The sequence below is a fragment of the Hippoglossus hippoglossus genome, chromosome 21 (assembly GCF_009819705.1).
Source record: "Hippoglossus hippoglossus isolate fHipHip1 chromosome 21, fHipHip1.pri, whole genome shotgun sequence".
NCBI classification, from domain to species: Eukaryota; Metazoa; Chordata; class Actinopteri; order Pleuronectiformes; family Pleuronectidae; genus Hippoglossus; species Hippoglossus hippoglossus.
Genome location: NC_047171.1, coordinates 18,947,533 through 18,964,883, shown reverse-complemented (window position 1 = coordinate 18,964,883; position 17,351 = coordinate 18,947,533). Strand labels below are relative to the sequence as shown.

Here is a 17,351-nt window from a genome sequence, read left to right as displayed (position 1 = left end):
AGTGTCATTCAAACATATTGCATGCAAGCATGGACATGCAGACCCAGTGAGGTGATAGACATTGATTTAAAAACAAAGGACAAGACAGTGAATATCCATTGTATGTTCAAAGGTCTTGATGATGAGTTGCCAACTGCCAGTAGATGTTAGGAATCACCAGCAGATGTTAGCAACCATCATTTGTGCCCATTATCATTGGTATTTCAGCCTTTTTATCACGAGACACCCTCTGCCAAGCCCACCACAGGCTGATCAACCCTTGTTTTTTGTCCCTAACATTTTGGAGCCTAGTTGAGGTCTGTCCTCCCGATCCATAACCATTAGCTGCAGTGTTCTGCAGTACCTAACGTTTCTTTATAGTCTATTGCAGAGCGTGTCCGTGGGCTCCTAGCTCTTTTTGCAACCTGATGTCGGATGTTGCAATAAAGCCTTTGAAGTTGACCTCCACTGGGCAAACTATTGACCTCTAGCCTTGTTGTTTTGCTCAGATGTCACTTCATCAACAGCATCCTCCCTAGGTGTACGGCCGACTGATGACAGGCAGGGTACCAGAGTACCAGGTCTGGTCTTAGGGTGGTGGTGACAATTTGTGATTGAACTGTAAGCACAAATCAGGGTAGTAACACAGTCACAGTATTGATCGACACCTGAACGTGTTGAGGACAGTGTGATAGCTGTGTCAATGAAGCGAGATTTGTCATCTCCTGTGGGATAAAAGCTGCTGCAGGGAGATTGAGTCACTGCTCCGAGAAAGCAGAGAGACACAGTGTCCACACAGCTAAATATAACATGCGCTACAGCATGAGCTACCATTCATAACATTGGTTCTGATTCTGTACAGACGTACACAGAGTGAAAACAGTGAGGTTATTTTTTTGCACATTCACAACGATTTTGTCTGTACTTAAAGAGGATTGTTAAACTGATGTTGATGCATGTTTTAACAGAGAGGTATAATTTATCTTTCCCTCTATTTTCTTCACTTTATTTGCGTACCTGTGCGCGACCTAATTTTGGCAATAAAGTGGTAGAAATTAGGACATGACAGCAACCCTTAATCCTGTCGCTGTTGTGCCGCAGATTAGTTGATTTGCCTTCTAGCAGGATGTCTCACAGTGAGACCTTGTGTTACCTTTGTCCAGCACGTCACTGTTCCCTGATACTGCTCGTACGTGTCCATCATTGCAGGCACAGGTTGAAAGATTTAGCATGAGCTGATAATGCTTCATGACATTTGGATGGAAAAACATCAAATTTTTGTGTCAGATCCACTCTGAGATCTATATATTTCACGGGTAAAGTGTTATGGGACAGTCACTGTGTTATCCATGACCAAAAATACGACTGCCTGACTAGTGAGGTCAGCCGAGGTGTGACTGTGTGCAGTGTCTGGTGTTCAGCAATGTGACTTGTTTAGTATTCACTGTAGTGGAATCTTTGCAGACAGGGGCGTACAAGAATGCATATGCACACACACAAATCTGCCATATTATCTTACTCAGGTAGACGTTAGAGTTGTTGCCCCGGCAGCGTTTTGCAGAAGATGCTGCAAGTTGCTTCCCTGACCTGATTTCCTATGACAGAAATTACTCGAGCTTCGAGTCTGACACACGCACACACATCCACCTCCCAGTCTCTGTCTTCCTCTCCTTCTCTTTCAAGCTCGCTCTGCTGCTCCTCTCCCTTCGCTGCCGTCACAAAATGAACCTTACCTGCTTCTCACGGTCTTTTATCGCATCTACACATGCCCATGTATGACAGTAATGAGAAGTAACAGCACAAAATCTCCCAGGGAGATGCAGCATGCTATACAACCTGCAGATATTCCACCGCTGTGGCACAGATATCCTAGATATGTGTCACAACTCTACTTATTCATTCAGTGCACACACTGTTAAGTTGTTTTAGGCTCGACCATATCTTGTGTGTGTGCCTGCCGTCGCCCTTGTTTCTCACATCTCTTTCTCCCTCTCTCCTCCTTTGTTCATCCTCACACTCAGCCACCTTGTGCAAATCCTGTTTTTAATGCAAAACTTAGGTATTCATATATGCAAATCAGTCTTAAAGCACAATGTCATAGAGATTGCCCTACAAACACACTCGCACTACAAGCAAATAGTGCACATTCTGTCAGTTCACACTGTGTGTGTGTGTGTGTGTGTGTGTGTGTGTGTGTGTGTGTGTGAGTCTCGGAGCATGATAAACGCATGATGAGTGTGTGTTAATGTACTGGTCTCGAGCCCTATCATTTTAGTAAACTACACTTATGTGTCGTTAATTTGTGGCCAGTTCAAGCCCAATGATGAGCACTTAACCTGTCACCGCACCAAAAGCCGCACTGCAGCAGCATCTCTCTCTCTTTAGCTGCCCCTCTATCCAATTTAACGCCCCCCCCTCTGTCTCTTACCATCTCTTGCTTATTTCTCTTTCTCTTGCTCCCCCTGCTGTATCTGCATTTCCTCCATTTTTCATTCCTATCCCCATCCTTTTTCTCCAGTGACCTCCCTTGCTCTCGTCTCTCTGTCTCAATGATTTATCTACGGTATAGGGAGGAACAGTTACTCCCCCCACCCCCTTTCTTATTCTTTTAGCTGAGAAGGTAGAGGATAGTCCAAAAAAGTGTGCATCTGCGTGAGTCACTGCTTGTGTGTGTGTGTGTGTGTATGTGTGGCAGGAGGAGATCAGGAGGGGTGTGTGTAAGGAGGTGAAGAGCATTGCGTCATTGGGGGTGTGTTGAGCGGTAGGTGGGTTGAGCCGACTGTCAGTCAGTGACGCGAGTGGAGCACGTGCGTCGGTCATGGCTGGGAAGACGTTGTGCGGCGGTTATCTGGCTGTAGGCGAGGAGTGCTAGAGCCAGCCGCAGCTCCACTGACTAACGGTTGGATCGAGGGAGTGCATGTCTGTGTGTGTGTGTGTGTGTGTGTGTGTGCGTGCGTGAGTGTGTGTGTATGAGGAGGGGGGGCAGCTGCGTTTGTATGTCTGGGTTTATGTAGATGCTACTTGGGCTGCAACTGGAGCTGCTGCTGATGCTGGTGAATAATGCAGACAGAGGGACGGAGTTTGGATAGCATGCAGGGAGCCAGATTAATAATGCATCCTGCCGGGTTACAGGCTCTGCAATAGTTAGTTTTGCGGGAACCTGTAGCTGCCTACTGTCTGCCTGCCTTCTTGACTTAACTGACTCACCACCTACGTTTCCGCCTGCCTGCCTGCCAGGCTTTCTACTTTACTGGCGGACTGTCTGACGTACTCAGAAAATGTCTCACTACCATTTCATCAAATGTTGTAAGTAGCCAGTCAGCATCTCTTCATATGTGCATGCAAGGGAGTCTGCCAGTATACTTGTGTGTGCTTCAGCTATGGGTGTGTGCCTGTGGTATTAGCACTTACTATATATGTAGGGTGTCATGAACTGTATGAGTTTACATGCATGAGAATTCTGGTCCGCAGCTGTCGACACAGCCGCACAATTTCAACTTCAAATGGATGTTTGTGTGTGTGTGTATTTTTGTATGTGTGTGTGCGTGTGCGTGCAGTAAGTGGGTGTGCGAGTTTGCTGCAGAGAGCTGCTGCAGATGTGTGAAGTTGACCAGTGAATGCGGCAGGTAGCAGCAGAGGGAGAGAAAGATGAAATTGAGCCACATGAGATGCAGTTCCCATGAGCGTCTGGCAAATTTTTTAACACACTGACAGACTGACAAAGAGAGAAAGTCATTTGACTGAGAGAAGGACAGATGGAGGAAAACTGAGGGTGATTCAGAGGAGTGCTGGAGGGAAGAGAGAGCAGGTTTGGAAAATGGAAAGAAGGGGAGGATGGGATGAGTGACATGTGAAAAACATGGCCAAGTCGTGTGAAGAGTGATGCAGAGTTGAGGAGGAATAAGGGACAGTGATGTGGAGGTTGTGTCAAGGATGAAAGTAAAGAGGGATTAATAAAAGAAGATAAATTCGTGAACTGTATGTTTGAGGTGACGGAGGATGTCATAAAACACCTCCTTTATTCCACTAACTCTCCACCTGTCACATGCATCCTGCATATTCATGCCGTCTACAGATTGAAGTCCGTGTGTGTGTGTGTTTGTGCATGTATGTGTGCTGTTTTCTAATTTAGCGGCTTCTGCTCTGCTTTCAATGTTATTAGCTGGAGCCTGCATGGGATGTTCCACATGCAATCAATAACTGATATAACGGAGATGAGATGGCAGGAGAAGAAAGCTGCTTCTTTCTATCCCTCTATCATTCTGTCTCTCTATCCCTCTCTCCACTACCTCCTCCTCGCCTCAGATCCATTCAGCCCCATTTCCCATCAGACTCTGTCCTATACTGTCCTTTCCCATCCTCATTCACATTCCGTCTCTGTGCAGTGCTGTTCATCGCACAGCAGCATATGTCAGTGTCATGTCTGTGTTGCTATTCAGAGCAGACCGAATGTCATACTGTCATAATGTCATCAATTTTTTCAATCACACCAAGTAAATTTGGTGCAAACATTTTCTTTTGTCAAATGAAGTAGGAATGATGTGTGCTGTCTTCGGATACAGAAGACAGCAGGCTGTGACAACTCATTCACAGATTATTTTTAGCTGTGCAACTAACTTAACCCTTTTAGCACCCTGACCCTGTTGTTTACACAAGTATCCCTTTATGTAAATATCTTTATTAACAACATTTTATTTTACTCATCTGTTTTTGATCAAAATCATTTTTGTTATCTAAGGCACCGTACATCCACTGACGACATGCCGTGTATATGAGTGATGTCTGCACCAATATGCCATTTTATGTGACATCTGCACGTGCTGGGCTGATGTGCCTGCAGCCTTGAATGTATGCTTAATAGATGTTGTGTGAGGGTGACAGAGAGTGTGAAGGATATAAGTGGCCAAACCAGGAAGGCTAAGTCATTGAGGTTTTGTGTGGTTGAACTGACAACTGTAGTTCCCTATACTGTTGCTGATAGTTGTTTGGAACCAAAAATAGAGAGGTGACAAGAATAAAATCTACTTTCTCTGTAATATTTTTTTGGATAGGTAAATCTTTCCATCAGTATAGGATCTGTTTAGAGCTGAAATACTACGTTGATTAATCAGTTACTTGATGTAGGACAATAATTGGCCACTGTTTTGATGAATTTTGCAGCTACTGTTACACAAACACTATTCTAGTCTCTTGAAGCATAGTGATTTACTTACTTAGGGAAGTTTAGTGCAGTTTAGTGCAGGATCCTCCAAACTAAAACAGAACACACAGTGAAAGACCCTTATTGCTCTGCTGTAATGTGAATATGGCTTCAGTCACACAAAACTTGCAACTTATATCGCTTATATCCACTTTACAGCAAATGTCTACAATCTGACCACAAACCACAACAACTACTACAAGTCACATATCATAAAATACTGAGGAGAAGAGATGGTGAAGGGTAGAAATATGTGAGAGTAGAAATAAAAAAAGGAGGCAATAACAGGGGTGCACGTGAGTAAACTGGACGGTGGAGAGATGGAGTGGCATGATATTGGAAAAGGCAGTGGGCTGAGTAGGTTTTTGTTTTCGTATGTGTACTGTATGTGCGTATGTGTGTATCTGCCCAACCTGCGGCCAAGTTCCAAGAATGAATACAGCAGACACCTGGCATGAACTGTATAATAACACCCCCCCCCCCCTATCTGGAACCTGAACACAAAAGAACCTTCTTTACATATCTAAACAGAGCAGATGGCATTGGTGTATTGTGCCCGAGGTGTGTGTTTTTTGTGTGTCTGTGTGACAAAAGAAGGGTGGAGTGGGCAGGTGTTTTAATGAATGTGTAGATATACAGTACATCAAAAAGAAAGAACACAGCAGCCTGCCTGGATGACTTTATTTCTGGTAGATAAAGATCTAGTCCAAACACACCTCAGCCCTCATACTATGTAAAGTAGACACAAAGTACAACAGTCCATTCATATCTGTTGGAGGACTGTGAAGACAAGCTTTATTGTTGAGCTATTTTTTCCCTTCTGGATGTTAACACTGTTCAAACACTTAATGTACGTCACAATAGACAAAAAGATGAAGAGAGATGATAAAGTGGAGCGAAATACAAAGAGGGGGATGGGGAACCATGGTTATAACATAAAGTACTTCAAAGGTGTTCAACTAACAATTCTTTCCATCTGACGAACAGTTAGATGTGTGCGCAATCACCCTAACAGCAGAAAGAGAGATGAAATACATAGACAGAGACAAAGAGAGCCACATTCAAACAGATCAATTGGAGAGATAAACTGGAAGAGAAACTGAGAGAATTAAAACAAAGTGAGCCCAAAAGAACGAGAACAGCAAACTTGAGCTTGACAAAAGAATGTATGACGTATTAAGACAGCAGGGCCATGATGAGTTGGTGAGTCAGAAAGAGAACCACGTTATTTCTGTAAATAAGACATCCTTTAGCTTGTCTTCTGGGCTATTGGTGACCTGGATTTGTCAAATTCATGATGCCAACAATGCCAGATTGCAAACTCATAACATGCACACTGAATTCCTCGGCTGGTGCATGTATGTCTGCTTTTAAACTACCTTGTGTCATATTTTCTTTTAGTGTTTGCTGCCTGTGATCTAAAGCCATTTTCATGAACTTTTAAAGCCATTTTCCTGCTATATTCCCACATGGGCTCACTTTAACACTTTCTGGACATTTTACGAGGGGCCTGGCAGGAAAAGTTCAACAAAATAAAATATCTGCAGCAACTGATAAGGACTCCTGTGTTCTCACATACAGCTTCTCTGAAAATGTCCGGAGTTCAGTGCATGTGTGAAAATCAAATTCTGAGCACACCTACTAAATAAACAATGGATTTGACAATGGACAGCAGCTGTCTTGTGATGTGATTTGTTTGGCAAAGTTCCACTGAGAGGGGGACAGTTTATGCAGAGTCAGGAGAATCACCACACTCTGTTGGGAAAGGACAAACAACACAAAACTGCTTCTTTCAAATCACCTCAGGGCTAAACAGACACAAAACGTTTCCTTTACAGCAACAGTGCTAAGCGATTGCTCAAACGCAACTAGGCAGACCGCAAACTGACATGTCAGCATACATGTATGCACACAGAACAGAGATGTTTAAACACAGATCTGTCAGGAGGTGAAGGAGACAGCACCTTTGTTTATTAGCCCAGTATCAAACTGTATTAGAGTAAACACTATGTTTACAGATTCACTAGTTTGTCTTCCACACTCATTCCACCACAATAGAGTGTGGATTCCAGACCTGAGCTGGTTTGGTCATGTTGGTTCCACTATTGATGTGATTTTAACATTGCACATGCCTGTTATCAGGCAAAGCATTGGGCTCAGGTCAGATTCAGACACGAAAACAGAATAATTATTGGGTTTGGGTTTGACTTGCTAAGTCGGGCGGGTTCGAAAATTGCAGCCTGAGCTGCACTCTACACCACCACCGCACCTGCCACCACGTCTTGAATGCTAACAAACAATTCATGAAAACTGTATATTGCATTTGCATTTCATTTTATGCAGCTGCATAATTGTATCTTGATCTGTCTCTCTGTCTCACTAGGTTGTTTCCAGCTATGTAATGTCTTTCGTCAGAACATGGAGATAGACCAGTGTCTACTGGAGTCTCTCCCCATTGGCCAGCGCCAGCGGCTGGTCAGGAGGATGCGCTGTGACCAAATAAGGGCGTACTATGAGCGAGAAAAGAGCATTCAGCGTCAGCCAGGTGCAATCAAGGTTCGATCATGGTCCACCCACCGCAAGAACTACCATGTCCGCTTCAGCCCCACCGATGTCCTGCAGGATGCCATCATTCGCCATGACGACAAAGAAGGTGTGTATACAAATGCATTTACAAGTGTGTCTGTGGTGGAGTGAAATGCAGTAGTGTGTGTTGATGTGTACACAGTAAACATTTGATGAAGAGGACTTTTTTTTAGATTTTCTTTGCTTGCTAGTCACATGCACACAAATGCACATGCACACACTGAGAGCACTTGCTGGACCTAAACAGTGCTGCTGACTGCAGGTAACACAATGTGTTCTGCTGGAAGCTGTCCACTTGACTGAGGAGAACACTGGAGCTTTTATCCTGATACAAACAGATCTGAAAGATAAAAATACCCCAGCAGCGATGATAATGTCTGCTGTTGAGAGCATACTCAGCCTGTTCACTTTTGTTTTCTACATAGTTCAGCAGCACTGATAAGGGTATCTGAAGTATTCTCCAAAGATAAACATGTGAAAGTAACAAGAGCACACATGACATAGCTGCTTGTTTGGTTGTTGGTAGCTGTGCAAAGAAAACAGCTGGTTTGAAAGATTAATGTTGTATTGTTTATAGAGTCATGGGCATTTTCACATTCGTAATTCAAGCACAAAGAAAATGCATCAACACAAACATTAGCATGTTGAAATATTAGCTCAGGAACAATGAATACTGGGCATTTTTTCAACCATTCAAACATTTGTTTCAATCAAATCGCCTGCCAATACTGGGTGTACATGAATGGTTGTTATTTTCTATAAATACAGATGACTGAAGAAATAAATAGTCAAAATACATGCTGCAGAGCAATCAAAAATACGATTTAATGAACTTTCCTTTTGATTTCATTTTCAGCAGTTGTGTTATTTTAACTGCCTTTAGTGAACATCTAAAATATCATTGTATGCCCTTCTGTGTTTGTATTTGTGCCTGAAAATGTTGCTTTGTTTCCGTGGGTTTGTTTCTATTTGTGTGCAGTGCTCATTTGCACATTTATCAGGCAAATGGACCATGAGAGCTTGTGTTAGACAAACAGTAAATTATATCTGGCCTCAGGCCTTTAGTTTAAGTAGGACTGCAGCCTTGTTGCCACTAAAAACACATTTTCAGACTGTTTTTATGGGATCAGATATTCAATGAACTCATATGATTCCAAAAGAGGTCTTTACACTTTGCTCTAAAGGGCTCGGATATTCGTTCCAGCCGCACTGTCTTTCTTTTGGTCTATGCCAGTCATTTGTCAGTCATTTACCCAGCTGTCCGGGCGCATCTGTGTCAGTCATACAAGCAGTCTTTGCAGGTCACTGTGTTAATCTCTGCTCCCTGGCTGCCAAGGAGGTTCAGCTGGGGTCTGTGGAAGCAGCTGGTGCTCCAATCCAACAGCCAGACTAAAACCAGGGTTCCTTTGCTTGGAATGAATCAGATGTGATACCCCTCTGCCTAATGTCTACCTATCACCCATTCTCCACCATGTCCCCTACACTGATACCAGACCACTGCTTTGCTTTGTGAAGCCTTCTGACCTTTTGATGGTGTTCAAGGCAAGAACTGGCTCTAGATTAAACAAAAGAAATAGACTCATGCACAGAATCCCCTGTGTGAGGGGCAGATTCACTTCTAACGGACTCCTTGAGTCAAGGGACTGCTTGAGAGCTTTATGGTCTATTCATGTCATGTTGGCCTGTCCTGTTCTGCTGACTTACTTTCTGCATGTCTCTTTGTGGGGGCCTAGGGGTCTGTCCAAACCACTCTGATCCCTTTTGATGATGGTTCTTGAGCATTCCTCAGTGGTGTTGGTGCACTGAGTGGTAACAGTTTTTCTCACCATTGCTGCTTGAGTTCGCTCTTTACTTCTTTTGTACTGAGTGATAAGATTCGCCTCAGGGTAGGACCCTCCCCAGAGTAATGTACGAACATTTCTGGATCCCCTAACTACAGAAGCATTTTAAGAGAAGAGAGAATGTGTATAAGCACATGGTACACCCAGAGCATATGGGTTAATCTGTTGAATGAGAGTAAAAGAAAAAGGAAGTTGAATTGACATTGCCAGAATAACAGAGTCGTTTTGCCTAGAGAGCAGACTGCAACAGAAATATTTCTAAGAATATGCAATGGTTGATTTCATTTTTATGATGCCAGTGGTTTCATCATATCTATATCAGATTTGACTTCCAGAAAGATCTTATATATTCATAGTATTATTGTTTAACCTTGATTTTATAAACTCCTTCAAGGGTTAATTGCAAATACAGACTTAAACTGTTAAAACATAATATTCACGCCATCTTATATGAACGGTGCACGTCTCAACTTAAGCCCAACCAAATAATCAATTGGCCAATACTTACTCCCTAACCCTTACCCTAAACCTAAACCTAACCCTGATCCTAAAACCAAGTCTGGACCACAAAGTGAGGACCGGTCAAAATGTCCTCACTTTCCAAAAATGTCTTCGCTCTGTAGGGTCTATGCTTAAAAGGAACACACACACACTAACACACACACACACACATAATCACAAAGGATTTTTTTTCTTATCAGTCGTCCTCTACAGGAAATAAGAAGAAACAATGAGATAAAGTGAATCAGGGTGAAGAAAAGAGGAGAAGGGGGACCACAGTGAATAAATACAAAACTGGACATAACAAGAAATTGAAAAGGAGAAAGGAAGATATTGTAAGATGAAGGTGACATTTTTTTTTATAATACACTGCCTATAGGTAGATAGGAGCACATCATACCTCATCTCGCATCTTCATCACTATCTGTCATATGCAAACATCTGGCTCGCTTGCGTTTTGACATTTGGTGAAATTGTTTTCCCAAACCAATATCAGAACTTCATCAAAGCCAGACAGCATGGAAAGGCAGCAGCTGGTGTCCTTGTAGCTGCGGAACCTACAACCAATTTTCAACAGAATATTGATACTACATCTGACCTCTCGGTGTCAGCTGTTTGTACTAAGATGATCATTCCTGGTAAAACAAAATGTTAGAAACATGAGTTGTAAACGATTAAGTCTTGGGTGAGGGGAGCAAACAGGTGAGCAGCAAGTAGGGAAATTTAAGATTAGAATTTACAATGGAGATGATTTTCTCAAGATCATTTTAAGCTACACAACCGGCCCTGGAGAGTCAATATCTTTGCAAGCTTTGGAAGGAGGCTGTGAAAGACCTTCATGTTAACCAGAGAAGGAATCCTGCTCTCTGAGATTAAGTTAAAGTTTATTTAGAGCTCAATTAGCCACTATATTATAACTATTATAACAGTGGCTACTTTTCCTGGGGTCCCTACAAGTTTTTAGACAATACCGCAAAAACAAAAGATGCATTAATACACAACCATATCTATACAAAAAATAAAATTCGTAACAACCATCATCAAAACCTATTAACACATAGGAAAATGTATGTCTTTGTAACTTAAACCACAGGATTACAAATAAGAAAATATAGTTCTCTACATTCACATCGAGTCTTCAAGATCGACACACAAGGAAATTATATAAACAAGAACACCAACACTTCAATGAGGATGTCATAACCAAGCCAGAAACATTTCTGGTGTTGATAGTAGAGGTCTCTGCATTAATGGGCATATTCTTTCCCCCTGTGCTTATACCATGTGAGTGTTTGGTTTATGTGTGTGCCAGCATGCATGTTTGTGCATGCAGAGGTTTATAAAGTTTGAGATATTCTGAAAAGTGTAATTACTACATGTTGTACAATAACTGTACGCGTGTATGTGCATGTGCAGGCATGAAGGGTTGTCTGAATACCTACCTTCCATTATTGATCAGTGTGCATAGATCCATCCCGCAGGCACAACACAGTCAGGGACTCACAGACTCCAATCAGAGAGAGTGAATCGAGCAGAGGCAACAGTAATAGCTTTAAGTCCCGAGTGGTGTTTTGGAGCACGGTTTTAGACACAGTTCATAAAATTGAATCATACAGTAGCTGAAAAAATATCAGAATGCCGTGTGTGCCACGCCGCATTACTTGTGTTGATTCAGAATCCAGATCAGTGCAGCAAAGCTTAGTAAAAGTACCAGTCGATTCTCTGCAATTTTAAACAGGCCTTTGTCCAGTCGAATCTAGCCCCTAAATACCTCTTAAATTAGATGAATTCTACTACATCGTGGCACTGCTGCTCTCAGTCTTTCTCAGTCCTCAGTATTGAACACAGATCGATATTTTAATGATGAAACAGTAGATTTAGATCAATTTCATTTTACTCAATCTCAAGCAAAGACATGTTCATGCAGTTTAATATGACATACATTTAAATGTATCTTTCTCTTTTTTCTTGAATAGGTTGTGTGTCTTGTCAAAAGAAATCATATTTTCCAGACACACGTTCTTAATTGTGATGGATGTGCTGGACATCACTGCAGCTGAAGCTGAAAATCAATGTACCACCCAGAGAAGTAGTGCTGTAGTAGGAAACTGCAGACATTAGGCTGCATGTCTTATAATAATCAGTCAGCCTGCCGTCACCACATCTCATCGACCCAACTCTCAAGTGTCTTGTTCAGTGAAGGGAACATGTCACACTGTTAAAACTAGCCACTGAGATTATATATATATATATATATAATATATATATCTATGAATAATTCTCCCCAGATGGTAAAACGTGAAGGAGACAGAGACGAGGACAGAAGGAGGAAGAGATGAATGTGGATGTTAGTGGAATACATTGCAATTTTTTTGCAGTAGACTGTGCTGGGACTAAAAGCTCATGTCAAACACCTGTCATATTTTTGACAGAACGGGGTCTAGGCCCTCAGCGTCGGTAAAGAAGGACGTTGGGATTTCACTGGAATCCAATTTTAAAAAACGTACAACCTTCAGCTTAATACGGCAGGGATCTCTTTTTATGTCAACGGCATCATCAGGCAGCATATTGAAAGTTTTCACTGGCAGTGGCGTTAATCTGGGCGCCGATATTAAATCTTTGGTTCACTTGATGACTCATCATGGTTCAGGCTTAGAGGTTAATATAAAGCCTTTTTCAGACATGAGTTTGCCCTCCTGCATGTGCAGAATGCAGCAGGAGACTGTGCAGGTCAGAAGCATTCATAAAAACAGGAAAATGTGGGAGGCAGGACATGACGTATAAATTCCACTGTGGAAATCACGTATTTCTATTTACAGCACATCAAAACCAGTTTTGGTCCTTTTCACCCAAAGCTCTAAAATCTCATTGTTTTTTCAAGTTGCCATCTGTTCGGCATCTTCCTCATTCATTTTCATCCTTAAATATGTGTCTTCCTTTTGTTTGTTTTCCGAATTTTTAATCCATCCCTTTTGAGAAACTGGTAGGAAAATGTCTGGATCGGACATTTTGTTCTCACACATACAGCCCCTCTGGAAAAATATATTATGTGCACTATTTTTCTTACAGAGGTTTACATTCTATTACTTCTTTGTTCGAGTTTTGAGATAAGACACTTATTTCCTAAATATCATCAGCCCATAAACTGATTAAAACACATTCACTTGATTTGACTCCCTGTAGTGTTTCTCGCCACTGCTCACAAATAAGCAATTACACTTTCCTAGTCAATCTGTGCTCGATTTGCTCAGGAGATTTCACAAGTACTAATTTGCAAATAAAGGGAAGCATAGAGAGGACCTAATTTTGTCTTAGTATATTTATTTGTCTTTATCATGAGGCTATTTACAAAATGATGAGATTAAACAGCGAACCAACAATATGATAGTGGTTGCAGATTAGTCATTTGAAATGCTTGGCATGATATGGGAAAATGCATTTACACCCTGGGGTATTTGCTGTAAATTTATGGCATTGTAATATCGACTTTTAACACCTGAAATACATTAAATCATCTTGTCACTGAATAAGTAGACTGGGGATTCCCGATCCGTCCCATATAACTCATCATAAGATAATCTGCATTTAGAGTTAAACATTATTGGAAAACTGTACAGTACCTTTATTTTCAACACAGGAAACATGTCAAAGCTCATTTCAGAAACATGGGGCAGTGAGGTAAGACGGTCCCTCTTGTGGCTATGACTGCGTGATAAGGACAAACGAGACAGAGGCATTTATAACGCTGAGGGATTTGAACAGAATCTCATATGGGGCTGCCAAGGAATGATGCTGCACACTGGGGGAGAATATGTGTGGTTGGTAGATGAAGAAAATTGGCAATTCATCTGTAAGTGGCATATTATGGAAGCTGCATTACAGGGATTGTATCAAATGCATGGAATATCATGGGCCTGTAAGATAAAGAAGAGCAGAATTGAAAAGAGAGTGAAGAAAAGTGCATACTTGTGCCTTATCTAAAGAACCTGCTCGTTCAGCGTGTGCATCATATCGACTGCAAGCAGTTCCAGTTCAAATAAGAATTGTCTTGTTGTCACTGGCACGACTTGCTGTGGAGGTTTGTCGTGTCGTTTCTTAGCATAGGAAGGAAGTAAAATAAGGTCTGAGAACATTTATTTTTCACAAGAATTACCAGGTCATAAGGGTGGGGGGTTTGTCTGGATACATCGTCAGTAAGGCCTCCAGGTAACATTTAGCATGCATTTACCTTATTTAGGATTTCCCCACATCCTCTCTGGTTCTGCCTCTTCTACTCTTTATACCAGTTCCTAGCTGGTTGCCATGGTAACTCCACATATGTGTCAAACAGCTGTTTTGTAATTTTCCACAAAATGACAGCCGACTTTGCCTCGTGCCCACTCTCCTTTTCCCTACCATCGACCTTACGATGGCGGAGCAAGCACACGTATGCACACACACATACTGTAAACACAGCATATAATCAAACACAAACTGACATATAAAGATTTCCCATAAAGACAAAACGACTGTGGTTGCTGTGGGACAAACATATATTTGTTCTTCTGTGCCTGTGTAAATCACTCTGGATATAAATCTTTATGATGACCGGGGTTGCTTTTCCCTTTCAGCTAAATTACAACACAGGTAAACGTGGTCATTCTTTACTGTAAACCTTCTACCTCTGAACAGTCACCTTAACCAATGTAAAGGCTTTTCCCATGTGCTATATAATATTACTGTCTCTAATACACCACTGAATAAAATGAATGTGCACAGCTGGAAATCCCCTGGATAACTAAATGCACATTTCGCCATTTTCAGTAGCTTTAGAGCTTAAAGTCAAGATAACCATCTGTATCCATTCTGATGCTGACATTAGGCTGTCTGTCTCTGTTGGTACAATCCCTTTAACCGATACACGAATTGGATTTACTGAAAGCAGATTCACGCTTAGAAGAGATCACTTAAAGGAAAGTAGTTTGGTATTTATACCTGATATTTCTGGTACACTTACATCCAAAACAAATACTAAATGGATGCAGTGGCTTACAGTGGTTGGTCCTGATACAACTGCCAATGGTACAACAGTAGTATTGATTCCTGTTGTTCATACTGCCATACTGCTTTTTTATTGCAGCCTGAGGGTCAATATATCGCTCTTGACCTTTTGCCCCTATTTAGACACAGTCATTAATGTGCCATACAACTAACACTGTCTGTAAAAGATTGGCAGTTTTACACAGACTCAAAGTCCTCACCGCTGGCAATTGCCAAACTTCAAATCGTACAGTAATCTGTTTTTGTTTATAGGCAAATTATATCACACTATCCATGCTTTAAAAATTCTCTAAAAGAAGATAACAAATAAAAGTCCTGGACTCCAAAAATGTAATGTTTGTCTCTGTGGCTCATGTTTCAACCCTCCATGAAATTGTATGGAGATCAGTTCAGTAATTTATGTGTAATCCTGCTAATAGACAGACAAACAATTGGCAATGAAAATATCCTTAGTGGAGGTAATGAGCAGCCCTGTCAGATACCGTCTGGTAGACAAGAAGGCGAGAGCATCCTCTATTCCCTAGCAACTACTTAAGCATTACATGTGCATTAATTGTTGGTTTAGAGTCCTGAGCCCCTGCAGTGTTTTGAGGAGTCGGGAGATAATTGTGCTCATTGACTCTAATGTTGGTCAGTTTGTTTCTCAACAACCATTTGAAGACCATTAAGCACTGAAGGCCATTAGAGGACTGGAAAGACCGTCTGTGTACAGTGTATGTTGGGCCTGTCTGATTTGGGAACATGCACAGAACTTCTAAGATGGTTAAATGATTAGTCAACTGAAAGAAAATGAACAAATCAATGCATAGACTTTTTTATTAATTTCTCAAATTGAAATAATTAACATTTGCCGGTTACGTTTTCTTTAGTATGACAATCCATTGCTCAGTTTTATTCATTTCTTTGTGACTTGATCACCTTTGGCTGCTGCAACTCACAAGTTCTCACTGTGCCAGTATTAATAGTAATATCTCCTGAAAAATAAATCCTGCCATTTAGAAAACTTAAACCATTAAAAAAATGTTCTTGATAAATATTTGAATGTCCTGTTAAATAACTAAATGATGAAACAAACATCAGTTACATGCTTAATATATTATTTCCTGTTGTGTATGGACATGTGGGGGGTATGGGTGTCAGTGCATGTGTGTCAATTTGTACATGAGCCATGTTTTTCTTGTGCTTTTGTGCTGTTTCAGCAAAAACAGAATATTAAAAGGTCAGGTGTATTGCTGAGCTGCTGTATAACTGATAAGTTTGACCCTGATGTTCCTAATAAATTAAATGATGCTCATGAGTATGTGCTCATGAAGCAGAGAGTTTGGGAGTTGGCCTGTGGAGAGAGGTCAGTTTATCATCTGAAGCCTGTTAATGGAGGTTAGAGCCATAAATAGAGACACACACATTCAGTTATTATTGAGACTGTGTCAAAGAGGTGATGATTTGAATATATACTAGTGTCTGAGGCAATATTGTGATTTTGTTTCATTTAATTAGTGAGTATTGTGATGTGTTATACGTGTGTGTGTGTGTGTGTGTGTGTGTGTGTGTGTGTGTGTGTGTGTGTGTGTGCTTATTTAAGCATGTCTGCCTAGATAATAACCCTTTCAGTGAAATTACCTCTTGGGGGTCATCAACACGGTTCATTAATTGGAAAATATCACCATGCTCATTGCCATGGTTACTATCTTCAGAGCCATTGGGTAAAAACTTGAGTGTGTCTCTAGTTGGATAGCGTGACATTGTTGTTGTTTTTTTCTGTACATGGTCAAACAGGGTTTAGTCAGTATTCATGTGAGGCTGTTATTGAAATCGCATATGTCCACACCATAGCACTCCACCTCCCTCCCTCTGTCCAGCCCACTCTATTTATCTGTCAAACACTCCAGTACACTCCCTTTCTCCTTCTCCCCCTGTCTCCAGCTGTGCCCTGTTTTATTTTTCATACATGTTGTATTAAACAATCTGTCTGTGGTTTGGTATAATCACTGTGATCTTGTACCGTTTACTACTCTGTGTTTTCTTCAGTAGATCCGTGTCAGTGTGTGAGTGGGTTGTGTGGCTCACTGAAGCTCAAAGGGTGTGATGTGAATCTGTGTAACCCAGAGGGTTTGTGACCTGCTGCTGAAACAAGGAGCTAACACACACGCACACACACACACACACACACACACACACACACACACACACACACACACACACAC

General features: G+C 41.5%; 1 protein-coding gene across 8 annotated transcripts in view; it reads left to right on the top strand.

The window, feature by feature from the left end:
• Positions 1–17,351, top strand: part of myo16 (myosin XVI) — a 97,805-nt gene that overhangs the window by 15,169 nt on the left and 65,285 nt on the right. For 7 of the 8 annotated variants that reach the window (XR_004612584.1, XM_034575121.1, XM_034575124.1 and 4 more), the window contains exon 2: positions 7,563–7,832. Coding sequence is in view for 7 of the 8 variants with exons in the window: in XM_034575121.1 (XP_034431012.1) it covers positions 7,563–7,832 (270 nt within the window). In the remaining variant the exon portion in view is untranslated. Of the gene's footprint in view, positions 1–2,788; positions 3,286–7,562; positions 7,833–17,351 lie in introns of those variants that run through there. The other variant, XM_034575122.1, reaches the window with a different exon arrangement.